Source organism: Sinocyclocheilus grahami, unplaced genomic scaffold (genome assembly GCF_001515645.1).
Source record: "Sinocyclocheilus grahami isolate Dianchi unplaced genomic scaffold, SAMN03320097.WGS_v1.1 scaffold1487.1, whole genome shotgun sequence".
NCBI lineage: Eukaryota > Metazoa > Chordata > Actinopteri > Cypriniformes > Cyprinidae > Sinocyclocheilus > Sinocyclocheilus grahami.
In genome coordinates, this window is record NW_015506666.1 from 63,753 (window position 1) to 82,188 (window position 18,436).

General features: G+C 34.9%; 3 protein-coding genes across 3 annotated transcripts in view; all 3 read right to left on the reverse strand.

The window, feature by feature from the left end:
• LOC107570645 (WW domain-containing oxidoreductase-like) overlaps positions 1-445 on the reverse strand; it is a 39,928-nt gene extending 39,483 nt beyond the window's left edge. The window contains exon 1 of the mRNA XM_016256896.1: positions 225-445. Coding sequence (XP_016112382.1) covers positions 225-331 — 107 coding nt within the window. The 5' untranslated portion in view covers positions 332-445. The remainder of the gene's footprint in view (positions 1-224) is intronic.
• A 2,374-nt stretch (positions 446-2,819) lies between these two features.
• On the reverse strand, positions 2,820-10,428 carry LOC107570646 (hypoxanthine-guanine phosphoribosyltransferase-like). The gene is made up of 9 exons (XM_016256898.1): positions 10,285-10,428; positions 9,566-9,672; positions 9,007-9,190; positions 6,531-6,596; positions 5,710-5,727; positions 5,491-5,573; positions 4,827-4,873; positions 3,133-3,209; positions 2,820-2,980 (listed from the first exon to the last, which is right to left on the reverse strand). Exons 1-9 carry the CDS (start codon positions 10,426-10,428, stop codon positions 2,933-2,935), a joined length of 774 nt encoding a protein of 257 aa, XP_016112384.1. The 3' UTR covers positions 2,820-2,932.
• Positions 10,429-10,433: 5 nt separating this feature from the next.
• The window catches only part of LOC107570647 (hypoxanthine-guanine phosphoribosyltransferase-like), a 22,383-nt gene continuing 14,380 nt past the window's right edge, over positions 10,434-18,436 (reverse strand). Inside the window, exons 4-5 of the mRNA XM_016256899.1 lie at positions 10,731-10,958; positions 10,434-10,444 (exon numbers count right to left, since the gene is read on the reverse strand). Coding sequence (XP_016112385.1) covers positions 10,434-10,444; positions 10,731-10,958 — 239 coding nt within the window. The remainder of the gene's footprint in view (positions 10,445-10,730; positions 10,959-18,436) is intronic.

The following is an 18,436-nucleotide window of genomic DNA, read 5'->3' on the forward strand; positions in this document are numbered from 1 at the left end:
GTGTGTGTGTGTGTGTGTGTGTATGAGTGAGTGAGCGTGTGTGTGTGTTGTGTGTGTATGTGTGTGAGTGAGTGAGTGAGCGTGTGTATGTATGTATGTGTGTGAGTGAGTGAGTGAGTGAGCGTGTGTGTGTTGTGTGTGTGTGTGTTGTGTGAGTTAGTGAGTGAGCGTGTGTATGTGAGTGAGCGTGTGTATGTGAGTGAGCGTGTGTGTCAAACACTCACTTGGCATAATAAACCCATCCGTCTTTAGTGGACCTCTCTTCCCAGCCGGGAGGAAGCTCGTCTTCACTGTCTGTATCATCCATTCCGGCGTATTTAAGAGCTGCCATCGCGGACTGACTGGTTTCAAGTCAAACTCATTCAACTCCTCAGTGAAATTGATTTGCTTTACAGCAGATTCACGCTGCAATAATCCTGCCGGACCACTTCCGCAATCATGACGTGCCGTATGACGCGGTTCTGAAATGGGCGGGGCTTAGCGGCCTGGTCAGGTGCGACGGGTCCGAATTAATACTTTTCTATTTTTTCTTGTAATGTAAGTTTTTTTGTGTTATGTGTCAGCACAGCAGCTCATATTTCTCATGTTTTTATTATTCATCTCTGCAAAAGAAAATTAAGAAAATATATTTATGCTTTTTCTATATTTTTTTCCATACCATATACACCAATGGGGGGGGGGGGATAAAAAACTTAAATGCCTAAATATTCACCTCTCCTAAAATCTCAAATCTACTCAACATGTGTGGCCTTTTAGACATATATATTAGTATTCTTTGATAGATTTTGATCTGTGTGTCAACGGTCTTCAGTGAAACAGAGAGGATGCTGTCACGTGGTACCTGTTACTCTTTTCAGCGCTGATCAGAATAGACCAATCAGGATTCCGAGCCCTTTTCAACGGCTGTCAGGACTGTTTTTTTTTGTTTGTTTGTTTTTAATTAGTAGATTTAAACAAAAACTTAACTTGCAAATGTTAGTAAGACAAAGGCCGTTCTGATATTTGAAAAGTGTCAATAAAGGATTTTTTGATTCAAACAAGCCTTCGAGTTGCACCTTATGGTCAGTGTTGCCAATTCAGCTATTTTGTTGCTAAATTTAGCAACTTTTCAGACTACCCTAGCAACTTTTTCTTCCAAAAGCACCTAGCAACAAATTTAGATTTTTTTTTTTTGGCAGCTTTTAGCAACTTTTGATAAGTGACTCAAACCATAAAAAGGCCCAATTTACCATTTACAGTACACAAAAAGAGGAATCCAAAGATGCCTTGCAGTGCACGCGTTACAGGAATTAAGTTAGCTGCTATTTGCAATTGTTTAATTTAATAGTAATAATAATTGAATACAGTTATTTTTCATTTATAAGACACTTAGTAGCTTGTACCTGCGACTGTTGATGAGTTAGTACACTGTAAGAAAAATATGCAGAAAAATGGAAAAGGTGCTAGTAATTTTCCAGGACATTATCTGTTATCCGTTGTAACCCGAAAACACAAAATGCAATGCGTAATTAAAAATGCAGGTGCAAAAATCAATCCAGAACATTCCTTCATATTAACACAGTAGACGGTGCATTGTTTTTTACTTTCTTAGAGTGCAGCATACTAACTAACTACTAATAAACTGCTTTAAAGTATAAAACTTAAATCGTAATCGTTCAAAAATGTGTACGTTTTCGATAATTCAATGGATTTAAAAATAGTCATTTATATTTTAATATTATATTATGCATTTATATTGCTACGAACAAATCTAAATGAACATATATAAAATATATACATGTTTTTGCTGAGATTCGACACAATTTTGCGTCGTGATTACGTAATGACGTCATCACGCAATGTCATCACAACATCCTTCAGCAACTTTTAGCAACAAATGAATATACATAAAACTTTTTAAAATATAAAATGTATATTGTGCTGTGCTGTTAAAATGTGCTGTGTTGTCACGGGAACATGCCAGCTGAAGATAATGAGGAAATTACGTCGCTCCCTTTGCCAACTGCATTCCAAACGACTGTCGCCTTGTCCAAATACCCACGCTTGCGGTCTTGGACACTTGAGAGCGCGTGCCTGCGACAGGAAGTAAGTGCGCAAGACTGTCCCAGGTCTTAAAAATACCAAAGCGCAGTACACTTAATGCACACTAAACCCACACTATCTCGAATACCGCTCCGGAGCGCTATTCGAGGCTTAGTGTATCCCATCATGCATCATGTTCTGGAAATAAATCGTAGATCTCACGAGAGGTCACGGAAACCTTTCCAATGTAAGTTAAATATGAATAATAATAAGATATTACATATAATTTGGCAGTAAAACAAAGTGCTACACATTTTATTGCTGCAAAGATGAGTATATTTATTTTTGTACAACATTTGCAACTGCTTTTTATCACTTAATTAAATTGTGTCATCTATAGCGACTACTGAACAGACATTTAGAAGCTGATTTTAAAATGCAAAGTATTGAAAATAATAATAAAACTGTAAACAATTAGCGTTTTTACAACACTATAAGTGTGTCCCATCAGGTAATGAAAAGTTGTACACACACTAGTGGTCTTCATGCTCACTTGAACACTTATAATACAGGAAATACGTCATAGAAGTAGTCAAGTGGTCAAGTGCAAAGACCACAAGTATGTGTATTTGGACAAGGCATATATAATGGCACGCACGTGCCCTGCTCACTCCAAGAGGATAGGGATGATCACTTCCATTTGGAAATATCCCCGTGAACCGTTCGGTACCGATACTCGTATCGGCACATTCCTACTAAAGTGTGATCATTGATCTTTGGGAATCCATGTTTCATGAGTTCATTAATCATTTCAGATGGCATGTAGAAAAATTATTTCACAATAACAAAACAAGCAAAAAAAAGTTCACAGTGATCTTTGTCTTCATGCATCCAGCACTTGGGTGTCATATCATACTTTATATTTCTCTTTCGCACTGTCACTTAATATACAGATATGCTGAAAGATATAAAGAAAAAGAGAAGGTGTAAATAAATAATTCAGATCAGACAAACAAATAATATACAAAACTGGCACAACTTGCACTCAATATACACCAAGTTATGCAGAGCACACAATTCAATCAGAACAGAACAGGACAAAACACTTACACTCAAATCCCTGAAATATTCATTGTAGTCTAAAGCATATCCCACCAGGAACTTATCAGGGACTTCAAATCCAATATCTAAAAACAAAGAATACAAGGCATTTAAACATGCACACGGAAGAGAAAAATATAATTATATTTTGCAGAAAGGAAGCTCTTCTGCATTGTTTTCATTATAATTAAACACATTCCAAATAATGTGAATAAAAATAATTATTATATAATATTAATTATAATCAGGTAATTCATATAATGCAGGTAACATCTCTAATAAGTCTTCCGCCAGCATAAACTAATTCAGTTGAAAGTCATGCAAGAAATGCAAGTAATTTTACCCCAAAATTTGAATGGCATATATATATATATATATATATATATGTATATAAGGTGTGTGGCTTTCCTAATCAAGTCCAATCAGTATAATCAAACACAGCTGGCCTCAAATGAAGGTGTAGAACCATCTCAAGGATGATCAGAAGAAATGGACAGCACCTGAGTTAAATATATGAGTGTCACAGCAAAGGGTCTGAATACGTAGGACCATGTGATATTTCAGTTTTTCTTTTTTAATAAATCTGCAAAAATGTCAACAATTCTGTGTTTTTCTGTCAATATGGGGTGCTGTGTGTACATTAATGAGGAAAAAAAAATTAACTTAAATGATTTTAGCAAATGGCTGCAATATAACAAAGAGTGAAAAATTTAAGGGGGTCTGAATACTTTCCGTACCCACTGTATATATATATATATACCAAACATATATATATATGTGTGTGTTTGTTTTTGCATGAAGAAAGTCCAAAACTGTTTGCATTATTCATGATAATTAAGCATATTCCAAAAAATATGATTAAAAATAAATAATAAATAATATAATACATTATTCGATGTTATAATTATGTAATATTATTTTCATGACAATTACACACATTCCAAAAAGTATTTTGAAAATAAAATGATATAATAATAACCAGCTAATTGGAAATATCAGGGAACATTTCCAATCAGTTGTTCACAGCATGAACTAATTCAGTTGAATCTCAAAGAAATGTGGGGGGGTAGTTATATTTTGCATAACGAAAGCCCAGAATTTTTCCATTATTTTCATGACAATTAAGCACATCCTTTTTTTTCATATAACTAATTACATAATATATTATTCAATATATTGACTAGAAAAAACTAGAAAAAATATAATTATACAATAATAGAATTAAGATGTTATGATGTGATGTTTCATCCTGTTCAAAAGCAGGTTCATCTCATTGTGACATTTTTGGTGAATTTAATTAATATTTTGTTGGTGGTTGGTTGCATTATTTATTTGCATTCGAGCAGAGCTCGTGGTCCCCCTGTAGAGGACATTACTGGGCCGCCCTCGGTAGTGTTTCACTGCTAAACAGCTAAATGATTCTCCATCCTCTTGATAACTGACTCGAAGCACTTCGGCGCTCGGCTTTAGAGTGCAAGTTAAGAGCACATTTGTGCTTGGAGGATAGACGGACGGATGGATATAAAGAGCTTATCAGCTTTCTGTCTAAAAGCATTGCATAACTACTCTGAACACAGAGAGATGGATAATACATACAACTACATAAATGCAGGGTTTTTGATTTCTCTAAGTGATGCGGATTAAGCACAAACTGTTCTTAATATCCAATCAAATTCAAAGATGAACAACATGAAGGAACTCACAGTCTGGACGATATCCTGAGCTCCTGGGTGTCCTTTTCACAAGTAAACTGAAATTACATGACATTAAATATTGTGAGATATATATATTTGTATGTATGTATGTATCAAGAGCTCCTGTAAAACCACAACAAATTCCTTGTGTTTGCGCACACTTAAGTGGTGAATAAAGCTCATTCTGATACTGATTCTAATAAGAAAGCACCCCACAATAGCTTCTGAAAGTGAACGGTATATGTGTTTTACTCGAGCATTACATAAAAATGCCATTTTAACATTAGTGTAATCATTTTAGCATGAGTTTAGGAACTGAATAATAAAAAGGAAAAATAAAACACTGCTTAGAATTTACTCTTTGAATTCAATATGCACTGATTCGTATTTAAGCTACTTATTTTCTCTTTGTCTTTTGTTCATGGCCCCAAATATTGCAAACCGTAGCGATATGCATTTTGCGATATGTACATTTGCGATATTTCGATAATTTCGATATATTGCACAGCCCTAATATATATACTGTATATATATATATATATATATATATATATATACACACTAAAAGAAGGCCATTTAACCATACATGTTCACAGAAATATCTCTAAATGTTAAATGTGCTTATTACACAGCTGTTTAAAAACTATTCTTCCCGAAGATGTTCATGCCTTACCTGACAACCTTCACCATTTTAGGATGACATTCATTTAATAGTTTGAGCAGTGTTTCCATAGTTCTGCCTGTTTCTACAATGTCCTGTAGGTACAAAAAGAGATTTCATTTGCTTACAACATCTGTATTTTCATTGCACAGTACACTACATACATTTAACACAAGCTGGTGTGAACACACATCTGACATGAAAGTATACTGACTCAAAAATGAACCTCACCTCAACTATGAGCACATTCTGGAGGAAAAAGAGAGAAGAGAAACATTACATTAGACACCTCCGAGGTATATACACACTACTGTTCAAAAGTTTGGGGTCAGTACAGATTTTTTTCCTCTCTCTCTCTCTCTAAATCAGGGGTGGCGAACTCCGGTCCTGGAGAGCCGCAGCCCTGCAGAGTACAGCTCCAACCCTAATTAAAACTTACCTGCCTGTAGCTTTCTAGTAACCCTTCAGACCTTGATTAGTGTGTTCAGGTGTGTTTGATTAGGGTTGAAGCAAAACTCTGCAGGGCTGCGGCTCTCCAGGACTGACGTTCGCCACCCCTGCTCTAAATAAATACTTTCATTCAGCAAGGATGCAATCAAAAATGACAGTGAAGACGTTTATAATTTCACAACTAAATTCTATTTCAAATAAATGCTGTTCTTTTGAACTTTCATCAAAGAATCCTGAAAAATAATTAATCATGGCTTGCACAAAATATGAAGCATGTGTTTTATGTGTGTTTTCAACGTTGATAATAATCAGAAATGTTTCTTGAGCAGCATATCAGAATGATTTCTGAAGGATCATGTGACACTGAAGACTGAAGAGTAACGATGCTGGAAATTCAGCTTTGATCACAGACATAAATCACATTTTACAATATATTCACATAGAAAACGGTTATTTTAAATTGTAATATCAAGTAAATGCAGCCTTGGTGAGCATAGGAGACTTCTTTCAAAACCATTCATTCTTACAGACCTTAAACTTTTAAATAGAGTCAAACTAGAAAACCGAACAAAAGCAGATGCAAAGCTCAAATCAAAACTCACTTTGCCAGTAAGGGCAGATAATTCATCTCCACCAATAACCTTTACACAGTTTGTAGACTGGTCATTCTGAGGAGGAATCAGAGCAGAACAAAAGAGAAAATAAACACCTTCAATTAATGTCATGGGTTCAAAACCACCTATCAACAGCCTCTCTGAGCACTGTGTCAATGGCCAGCTTGTATTTCTGTTAAAGCACCTATATGAATTCTTTGGTACAAAACTGTATTATTTGAGTCTTGAAGTCATCTCAATAATCATGAAGTGGAACTACTTTTCTAGGTGGATGAACTTTTAGTTATACTATGGATACATCGTGAATATACTATGAATATATTAAAATTCTGGCCAATATCAATAAACCAACAATTATTTTCATTATGTTAATTAAACGATAAACACTGATAAATGCTAATAAAATTCTACAGTATTTTGTCAAAAAATAAAACAGTAAAAATGTAGGCATAAAATTATAAAATAACCGATAATCATTTTATGTCATTATATTAGGCCTATTACTGTTTTTAAAGTCGACATGAAATGTAAATTCAATCGATCAATCTTCTAAATGCTAGTTATTGAACTTCTACGTGCTTCTTTGATCAACTGCAAGCTTGCATTCAAATCCATTTTCGAGGAAAGTGCATTCATATATTTTTTCATCTTTTCTTTTTCAATAGTGCGTTTCAGTCGGATATACAGTACATTACAATACGGAAGAAAAGATCTGTCACTACATCCATTTCATCGCAACTTTAAAGATAACATTAGATGAAGTAAAGGTAGTCAATTACATTTTTAATTACCTCATTTAAATAAAAAAAATTATCTATACAATGAAAATTGCTGATAACTGAATGGTTTATAACTCAATTTATTATTTTTTCCAAATAACTGAAATTTAACTGAAGCAGTTCTGCACAAGAAAAAAAAAACTCATACAGGTTTGAATGACATGACAGTAGGCCATTACCCTTCAAATTGCCCAAATTGAAATTGCGAATTGAAAATACGCCTAATGGAAATGCGTCAATTTCGCAAAAAACGCCCATATATCACAAAAATGCTTTTACGCTCGCACGAGGTGGTTGGTTCTTCAGGCAATGCGAAAAAGGAAAAACTAGCAATGGAAACGGTTTTTTTTTTTCGCATTTACAGGTCACATGGCGTATGTAAAAAGTCACATGATTATTCTTCAATGTACTATAACCTCCAAGAAACACTTCATACATGGCCGCGCTCCAGTATAAGGGGCTTTCCCTACCATCATTAATGCTTAGACAGTTTACACTGCACACGTCTGCGGCACAGTGTGGCTCGGATACAAACACTGAAGCTGATTGTGGCTTGTGTTTATTCCATAGACTGTATAAAAACATGGACGTAGTGTCTGTGACGTCACCATCATTAATGCTTAGACAGTTTACACTGCACACGTCTGCGGCACAGTGTGGCTCGGATACAAACACTGAAGCTGATTGTGGCTTGTGTTTATTCCATAGACTGTATAAAAACATGGACGTAGTGTCTGTGACGTCACCCGTAGATTTCCGAAGAGTGTTTTTGAAGCTCAAAAGTGGGCGGAGCCGGCCGTCGCCATCTTGGCAGCTCGTCACCGCGCGTCACTCCCGGATAATCGAAAATGGGCGAAGAGACGGGAGCAGGTTGGTGAAGCCACGCCCACCTAGCTCGGCGGTGGTGACAGCAGTGGCAATCCACCTGTCACTCAAGTGGCCAAGCCCTTAATTATGCAGAACTTTAAGGCTTAATATAATTTAAACGGATGACTTATAAAAAAAAATTCACCCCCTCACAGCAAAATTAGCTATATAGACCAAAATCATTTTTTGAACCAGGCTGTAAACATGTTTTTTTCTGCTGTAAAGTTGGGCATTTTAACATGGGGAGTCTATGGGATTGACTCCCTTTTGCAGCCAGCCTCTAGCGAATTACAGTTTAAGTCACTTCCGTGTTGGCTTCACGAGAGAGAGCGGGAGGTTGCCGCTTGGTTTATTCCAGCCGTGCCACACACGTTTCTGAAGCGGCTCTCTGTGCTGCTTCTATAAAGATACACGCATATGCCTCCTTTGAATAAATATAGCCAAAATCCGTTGCAATGACTTATCGCGAGAGGCAAAAGGTTACGTTTTAGTCGCATAACACTGGTTAACGGAAACGCCGTCATTTCGCAATACTTTTTTATCGACATTTATAAAATATCGCCAAAGTTTTGCGCAAATCTGTAATAGTAACGTGCCTACTGGGTAAATATTGACAGTATTGTCATTTACAGGTGAACTGCCCTTACCCTTGTCATTCCTGTAAGGAACAAGTCAAAGGCACAGCTAATAAAATGCTCCATTGTTATATACAGTAATAATCTGAAAGCAGACATCTAGATCTGGAATGATTTATCGGTCAGTGTTGAGTATGAATGTGTAAGGCTCAGGGAATGGAGAGCAGTAAAGCTGGCACTCACCGAGTAGCTCTTTAGCCTGATGAAATCCACAGTCAGTGGCACAGACTTATCGCTGTTTCGATTCAGCGTCTTGATGTAATCCATCAGGTCGGCAAAGAACTTGTACCCTCCTTTCAGAACGCAAAGGGCCACGATATGATGCCCGCCCATGTCCCGAACGATATCTCTGGCCAACCTTTCAGTCCTGCAGAGAAAATCAGAATTGAAAGGCAGAGTGTTTAGACATTAATGCTTTCATTAAAACTGGCTGAAGCCGTGCCAAAAATGTCAGTCAAGAGGTTCTTAGGGAAATTTGTTAAACAAATAAACGGGAAAGCCAAATTCAACTGACATGCCTCTCGTACTGCACTAACATCATTAACTAAACAGGGGGAACACAGGGCTCTTTTACTATCGAGGGCATTTCACGGCCACGGCAATAACACAACTGTATCGCTTCACAAAAGAACACTTCCCAATCTCACCGTAACAACCAAATACAATCCTGTATTAAAGACAGAAAAGCAATGATACTGTTTGTGCATTACAGATTAAAGTCGTGCTCATCAGTTAAACGCACCTGTCCTTAATGAGGCCATTGGGTATAATGACACTGTCCAAATGCTCCTCGTAGTGTTTCGGTACACAGAAAAGACTCAGTTCGTGCCCTTTGCTGTCATCAGCTATCTAAAAAAAAAACATTAAAAAAAGCTATTAGAACATCTTTAAAGAAACACTGAGACTTACGATATTTCGAGGAACTACAGTTATTTAATCTACTCGAGTTACACATTGTAAAAATGACTTTTCGAAGTTATAAATTAAAAAAACGATTATTAGAGTATGTTTTACAAGAAAATACTATTTCAAATGTTCACGTTTACATTGCAGTTCAATGTGCTACTTGTTGTTTCTTTGTATTGAAATCAAATTAAATCCTACACATTTTTTTTTTCAATGTATTGGAGTTTATAAGCTTCCTGCACCTTAACCTTAAAAAAAAGAGTTAAGGTGCAGTCACATTTAACATTATTTTGCATTAAAATCATTAAAATTTCACACACACACATACACACAAAAAGACTCTCACATACAGACACAGACTCTCTCACACACAGATTCACACACACACACACACAGACTTGCACACATACACACACACAGACTCTTACATATAGACACACACTCACATACAGACTCACAGACACAGCCTCTTACACACAGACTCTTACATACAGACACAGACTCAAACATACACACACACACACACTCTCTCTCTCACTCCCAACCCAGACTCACACACGCAGACTCACTGCTGGATGAGGATCTTGACGAGGCCTGTGTGTCCACATGTTGCTGCAGCATGAAGTGGCGTCCAGAGCTCATTGTCCTGAGCGTTGACAGTCGCTCCATGACCCAACAGGATCCGCACCATATCCTCATAGTTATCAATACAACACTGAGAAAGACAGAGAGAAAGTGAGGAGAACTTCATCTAGAAGTCAAAACTTCAAGAGCTTTTAAACACTAGTGTGATGAGCACGTCACAATGCTGCTCCCTCACTTCACACTGCAACTCAAATATTTCATTAAATGTTCATTTTGTCAAGAAATTCACAGCAGCATGAGAAATTCCAAAACAAAAGCTGAAAATGTGCGTGTGTGTGTGTGTGTGTGTGCGTGCGTGCATGTGTGAGTGTGTGTGTGCGTGTGTGAGTGAGTGTGTGTGGCCGTGTTTCGCTCACCCTTGCGGTTCATTCCCATCTGAAGGCATTTCTGCAGTCTACAGTACTGACAGCGGTTGCGTTGCTTGCGGGACATCTGGCAGTTCTTGTCTCTGTTGCAGCGGTAGATGCGCTTGTTGCAAATACTGCGTTTGAAGAAGCCCTTACACCCCTCACAGGAAATGATGCCATAGTGCAGCCCGGATGCCCGGTCCCCACAGATCAGACACCAGCGCTCACCTCCGTCCTCTACAGAGAAAGAAAGAGAGATGTCATTTAAGTACACACAAATTAAAGAGTGAGGCCTCATTTTCAAAATGATCAGGGAAGTCCATAGTAATTAATATCAGCTTTGTATAAAAACAATAGAAGTCTATGGTATGTCCTCATATAGATAGCTACGTAAATGTGTATGTGTTTTGCTGAGGTTATCAGATATATAGTAAAACATGAATAATCTACTAAATAGTACCTTAATTAAAAACTAAAAATGTCATTAAAAACAGATAAATTAATACATTGATTTTATAAATATACTGATAAAAGAAAATAATCTAAAAACGTTAAAAAAAATTTTTTTTTTTAAATTTAAAATAAAAAAGTAATAAAATATATAATTTTATGTTATTTTCACATAGTACTCAAATAAAATGTAATTAAATTTCAAGAAATATTATATATATATATATATATATATATATATATATATATATATATATGACAGTACAACATATTTAATGTTGTTTTAATGCATTATTAAATTAAAATAAAATAGTTCTCTTAAAGAAAATAAAATCTAAAAATGTAAAAAAAATAATGAAATAACAATAAAATAAAGTATATAAAAGTAACAAAATACATGATTTCATGCTATTGCTAAAATACATTACTAATAAGTAATACATTACTAAAATAAAATAAAATATTATATGTATATTAAAATATATGTATATAATATAATACATTTTTCAGATAAAATAAAATTCTATTTAAGATATAAGAATCTATTAAATATAATAAAGTAATACAATTTATTATTTTGTGATTTTAATACAATCTAAAATATCAAAAATAATACATTTTGTTATTTTAATACATGACTATAATAAAAAAGGGTTGGAATTTTTTTTCTGATATACACATCAGCATCAGTCAATGGGATATAAATATATGTGCAAATATAATCTGACAAAATAATCTTTTCCGTTAATATTAAGAACAGGGAAACAAGAAAGACACACACCTTATCACAGCTATCTCTGTGACGTCTGATAGTAGGTTAATATAAGTTTACTGAGCTGTTGAAATCATTGTAATCTCACATGTATAAAGTTAAATAAAGTTCTAAAAGTTCTTATCTAAATCTCAGTGCAACAGAGAGCAGGATTACGCAAATACAGCGACCCGCGCACACCAGGAATCATCGGCAGTCTCACTGTGCGTTTGAGATGACTTACAGCATCATGCAGCGTGACCCAGATTTCACTACAAACCACAGAGACACAGAGCTGACAGGAAGGGGGATGGGAAACAGAGAAAGTGAGACAACTGAATGAAATCTATATTTAAACAATATCACAGTCGCACAGATATTCAGTAGTCAAATTTTCCAAGAATGTGTACAATTCCACGTACGGACTGTGCAATCATTATTCAAATCAATCTATGAATAGTTTTAACCGCCCAGATGAACTGATTCACAGAAATTAATCGGCTAAACTTGGCAGACATGTTGGTTTCTCAAAACTGCTGGTGAACTGTAGAGGGAGCAGGTGAGTGTCGGGGTCACGGAAAGGTCTTCTAAAAGCCTGAAACGGCCGTAAACGGTACGGAAAGCACTCAACCTAACCCTGAACTCTAGAGCCATTTTACAACCCTCAAGAAGGCCGTGGGTTGTAAGGGCACAGTATTGTGTGGATTGGGTCAAACCCAGGTCAAACTTTATAGCCAACGCCAACTATGGAACACACATTTTTAAAATTGAACAGGGTGACATACACAAACACACACATCCGCTCTCATTCACTCCATCTAATATGTCCGATGTCTAAATAAAAGCAATAATAGTTTTTTTTTATTTTTTTTTATCACCCACAGGCTAAAAAACTGGCATATTTGTCATTATGCCACAAAAAATCAGACTCAGACAGCAGGGTGAACCGAAATCATTTTAAATGCAAATAATAAAATGAAATTAACCATATAATTGTTCAAAGTTTGCATACTAAAATCAGCTTACAGTATGCAAATGTGTTTTTCTGACAATATTATGGACCAGCAGTCGGACCAGTGCAGTTTATTTTCATCTTAATTGGTTTTATGTTTGATTTTAAGGAATTCAAATCTAATCAAAAGATTTTTTTAAATAAAAAGGGTTAGAATTTATGTATTTTTTCTGATATACATATCAGCATCAGCTATTAAAAAACACAGCCAGTCAATGTGCTATAAATATATGCATATATTTAAATGGGACATAACACACACAGTTTCTGCCAATCTCATGTTAATAATATGTCACAATATTTTTTATGTATTTCTGATCAAATAAATGCAACCTTGGTGGGCATAAGAGTGCATGTGCTCATAGCACTTTTGAGGTCATGCACCAACAAAGTAGTGTATGAGTGTTTAAAATGTTTATCATTGTATAATGCATACTGTTTCACATGCAGTTTAAACAAAGTATGCACACAGTGCTTACTGCATATAGTATACAGTAATCTACTACTCTACTCTGAACAGGCCTGTGATTCTGCTGATCAGAAGGAACAGTCATTTCACAGTCAGCGTGTAATGATGATGCCGGCCCATCTAGTTCACAGCAGGAGCAACACATCCCTTGATTTCCCTACATCCCTCTGTCATTCTCACTGCACGTCTGTCTATCCCCTGTTCATGCTGTTCTAGATCTGTCAGTGTGTATTACTGCCTCCTACATTCAGAAGCAATGGAAATCACAAGCCTGCTGTGTCTCTTGCTATCTTTCTAGCTTGTTTATATCACTCAGATAGTACCAAACCACTGAAAATAGGAAGTAATGGCTTTAGAGGAAATTGACCAGAACATCATGATTTTTAACCTCAGCCATTAAGTATCTGAAGACTGAAACACCTGAAGATGATGATGTGGAGGGTTAAAAATGGACATTTCAACATTCAAGTATTGTTCGTATTGGTTTCTAGCAACTGGCTGGAACTAGCAGGTTGACTAAATAATAACCAAACCATTGAGCATGCTAAACTTATAGTGATACTAGTGATAAACTTATCCCAGCTAAAACACCACCAACACTGAATTTACTATATTTACACTTGTAAAAAGAAGTGTGCTTAATTGTATTGAATGTGCACTTGTAGTGTACTTGTAATACAATATTAACTAAATAAAAGGCCACTTAAAGTGTACTTAAGTGAAGTTAAGCGTACTTAAGCAAATAAACTTCAATGACTGTTTTAACACACTTAAGTACACTTTTAAAAAGTGCACTTTAAGTGTCAAGTTACATTTATTTTAAAACATTGTTTTAATCTTTTGTTGTGCTACACTTATTTTGATGTGCTGACTAAACTTCGCACATGAAATTAAAGCACATGTAAATTTTTGAAAATAATTGATATTACTTTTAATAACTAAATGTACTAATTAATTACTAAAATGAATTACTTGATTTTAATTTCAACTGTAGTGTCATTTGACATTATATTTAAATAATATTCATTATATTTTATATAGTTAAAAGTTTTAAAATTGCAACTTCATAATTACAAATAAATACATGACATACAAGTTTTAATAGAAATTGCATTAAAGTATATTTCCGTTTACCATAAATGATGGTCAGTATATTCGGCAGTACACTTTAACCATATTTCAAAAACAACATTTTTCAATTGTGAAATTATATTTAAGGATGTGCTCAAGTCCGTAAGTGGGTTAAAAATGTAAACTAACAGAATTTAATATAAATTTAATAAATACATATTTAATATAAAATGTATAAACTATTGTACATTTATACATACTATCATAGGCCTACATTTTAAAAATTGTAAATAGCATGTGTGTCTGTAAATATAACATTAATTAATAGTATTTTTCATTCTATACTATGGAAGTCAATGGCTACCATCAACTGTTTGTTTACCAACATTCTTCAAAATATCTTCTTTTGTGTTTAACAGAAGAAAGAGACTGATACAGGTTTTGAATGACATGAGGGTGAATAAATGATAACAGAATTTTCATTTTTGGGTTTGCACTTAAGAATATTCTTTAAGTAAATGATTTTCATAAGAAGTACTCACAAAGTATGTTGAAGTGTACTTCTTCATAAGGGTATTTACACTATAACGTTGCTGTAAATTTCATTTTCACACAGTGTAACCTCTTTCTTCTGATAGAGAGGAATGAAGGATTTAAACCTGCAGAAGAACCCGGTGTGACCTGATCCAGCATCTAGATCAGTGGTCTGTGAGCCCCAGTCCTATTTTATTGGGTTTTAGATATGCCTGGTTACTTCATATGATCCTATGTATGTGTGTTGACCTAGTTAACACATGTTGAGCGAGAGGGTCGCCATAGGCAAAGAGGATTGTGGGAAATGCACCCCTAGTGTGTCCAGAACGATTATGGGCAAACATTTCCATGCAACAAAACCTCACAAGCACACACAAAAATGTTTTGCAGGTATTAGACAGGTGTGTTTTTGCTCCCAGCATAAGGCAGAGCGTATCAAACTGCATGATTTAAGCGTACGCTAACTGCCCGATGGCGAAATGTATCCATCTACCACATCTTCTCTATTCGCTTTGATCACTTTATCTTTCATCAATTATTCCCAAGAGTCTCCTGCCTCCAACATCTCTCTCTTTCTGTTGTTCTTTTTTGTCTGTCTCTCTGTCTATGCAAATGTACCCTGCCTCAGCCAATCGGAGAGCTCCGATTCCCAGCATCAGGAATCTCAGCCCATCAGAAGCCAGCACTCAATGCACATGGCCAAATTCATAGCCGCACATAATTTGGGTCATATATAGTTCATCTCAAACACAACAAACTCACAATGAGGATGTTAGCTCTATAGTGACTCATCCAGCACTGAATGTGCATGTTTGCTTATCATGGCAGTTTCTTCATGCGAGAGAGACAGAGAAAAAAGCAGGCATTTCTTCAGTTATCATTTAACTCTTTAGACGACAAGCAGCTAATCTTGTTTATCTGATTAGTGTCAACATGAGGTAAGTGGAGGTAATTATGTCATGGTAAGATTGTCGTATGCTTTCTCTTCTGATGTATTTGAAGCTTTCTCCATCTCTTTGTAAGTTCAGTCGCTCTTTTGTCTGATTCAGTTGGTTAAGCTTAATGCATTGTGACACTGACCCAGTTCTACTGAATACATTTTGCATATGTAAATGACTGCATATGCAAATAACTGCAATGCTAATTAGAATCTAATTGTTTTATTACAAGAAATCAGTGTGTGTGTAGAGTATTATATACCATGGTACTGAATGATTATCATATCCATGTATCATGGCATGCAAACTAATATATATATATATATATATATGAAAACAATTTTAAACAACGCTGTAATACCACAGTATTTTGATATATACCATGGCACTGATTGGTATAAATATATATTTCAATAAATACCATGGTACATAAAGTAAATAGTAATACCATGACATTTGTAGGATACTCATGATACTTTTAAAAACTCATGGTAATACCATTGTATTTTGATATATACCATGGTACATAAATGTAAAAACTTTAAATTCTAATACCATGGTACTTTTTATACATACAATAGTACTGAATGGTTATCATGCACTGTAGTATTTAAAGGGTAGTCCAAAGAATATCATGGTACATATTAAAAAACATGGTAATACCAGAGTATTTTAATAAATACCATGGTACTGATTGCTTTATTCATGTACCAAGTTATTTCAAATAATATTATTTATTTTAGAGAAAACTGTACAGAATCAAATAACATACTAAAACCATAGAACTTTGATATTTACCATGCTACCGAATGGTTTTTATTATCAATTTACCATAGTATTTAAAGGGTACTGGATAGAATATCATGGTACATAACACATGAAAAGGGTGGTAATACCACAATATCTTGTTATATACACTGGTTCACTACACTCAATTACCAAGGTATTTATAGGGTCTTTTGAAGAATAATAAAACAAAAATATACTTTTTGGTAGGTTAGTATACATTAGAAAATTCTCAAGCAAAAAAAAAATTGTATATAACTTTATTTTGCATTTCTTACAAAGGAAATAAAACCATATTGTTTTCGGTTTCTTCCAAGCTGACAAAAAAATCAGAGCGCTTATGATGTATGACTCCGTACGCTTTCCCATTTTTTATTCAAATGAATACCACTAAAGAACATCATACAATAGCAGATGATTACAACCACAATAATAATTATATGCTAAAAAAAAATCAGCATATAATTACACAATCTCCTAGTGCAATCTAACACAGCCGGATATGTGTTTAATCAAATAGCAAATCTAGCTAAGATTTATCATATTTAACACTGAGTTTGGGACATGCAAAGGCACACCTGGTGCATTCTGGGAACATTCAACGCTGTCGGTGAGTTTGGATGCATAAGAAACCATCGACCGTTGGCTGTGCCCTGAAATTACCATATACTACACGTCAACTCTCTCCCAGCAAACCGACCGCACTTTTCTCCTTATTACGGCTGCGATATACATTCATTGAAGTCGTTGGGTTTAACATGTAAGCGACTCACTGACCAATGAGTGCAAACTGCAGTAGGAACAATGGAACATTGCCTGGTAAGACATTTCAGACACTACATTTGTGACCTTCAGACCTAAAAAAAACTGAACTTTGCAGACAAAACCTTTCAAACCTTCACTCAACAAGCACAAGAAGGTGTAAAAGGTATAAGGTAAGCAATGCTGCACTTTTGGTTTTTATTCAAAGGCTCTCTAGGGGTCTTTAATATTCAGTAATATTATTGATTTAACTGCACTGACAATATTGAATAAAAACAATTTTATTTGAAACATTCTGTATTGTATAAAACACTATATAAATAAATGTTACGTGACTTGAATAGTTGATTCAATGTAGATGAGTTTGTTTCTTCATCTGAACAGATTTGGAGAAATTCAGCATTACATAATTTGCTCACCAGTGGATCCTCTGCAGTGAATGGGTGCCGTCAGATTGAGAGTCCAAACAGCTGATGAAAACATCTATGGCTGCCAGCCAGCCACTAACGACTATTTTTATTTCGATTAACCTATCGACTAATTTATCGATTAATCTAAACTATTCATTTCCCACAAAAAAAATCTACAATTTTACTTAAGAATATTTTATTAAACTATATTTTATTAAACCAAATGAAATCCTAATTTCTATGAAATCCTTTTTTAAAGCAAAAATATAGTGCAACATAAAGTGTCCATCTCATAGTCCAAATCATTGAAATCAAAGTTCAGCATTATAGTGTAAGAATGCCAACATATCCACATGTTCTAGTCTACTAATAATACAATTATAATCAAAAAACACTTTTTAAAGGAGTATTTACCAGAAATGTTATTTACCAGAATTTATTTAGGAGAAAAATGTTAATGTGCAGTACTTCTGAAAAAAAAAAAAAAATGCATTTTTTTTTTTTTTAAAAAAATCAATTAATTGGGGATGCT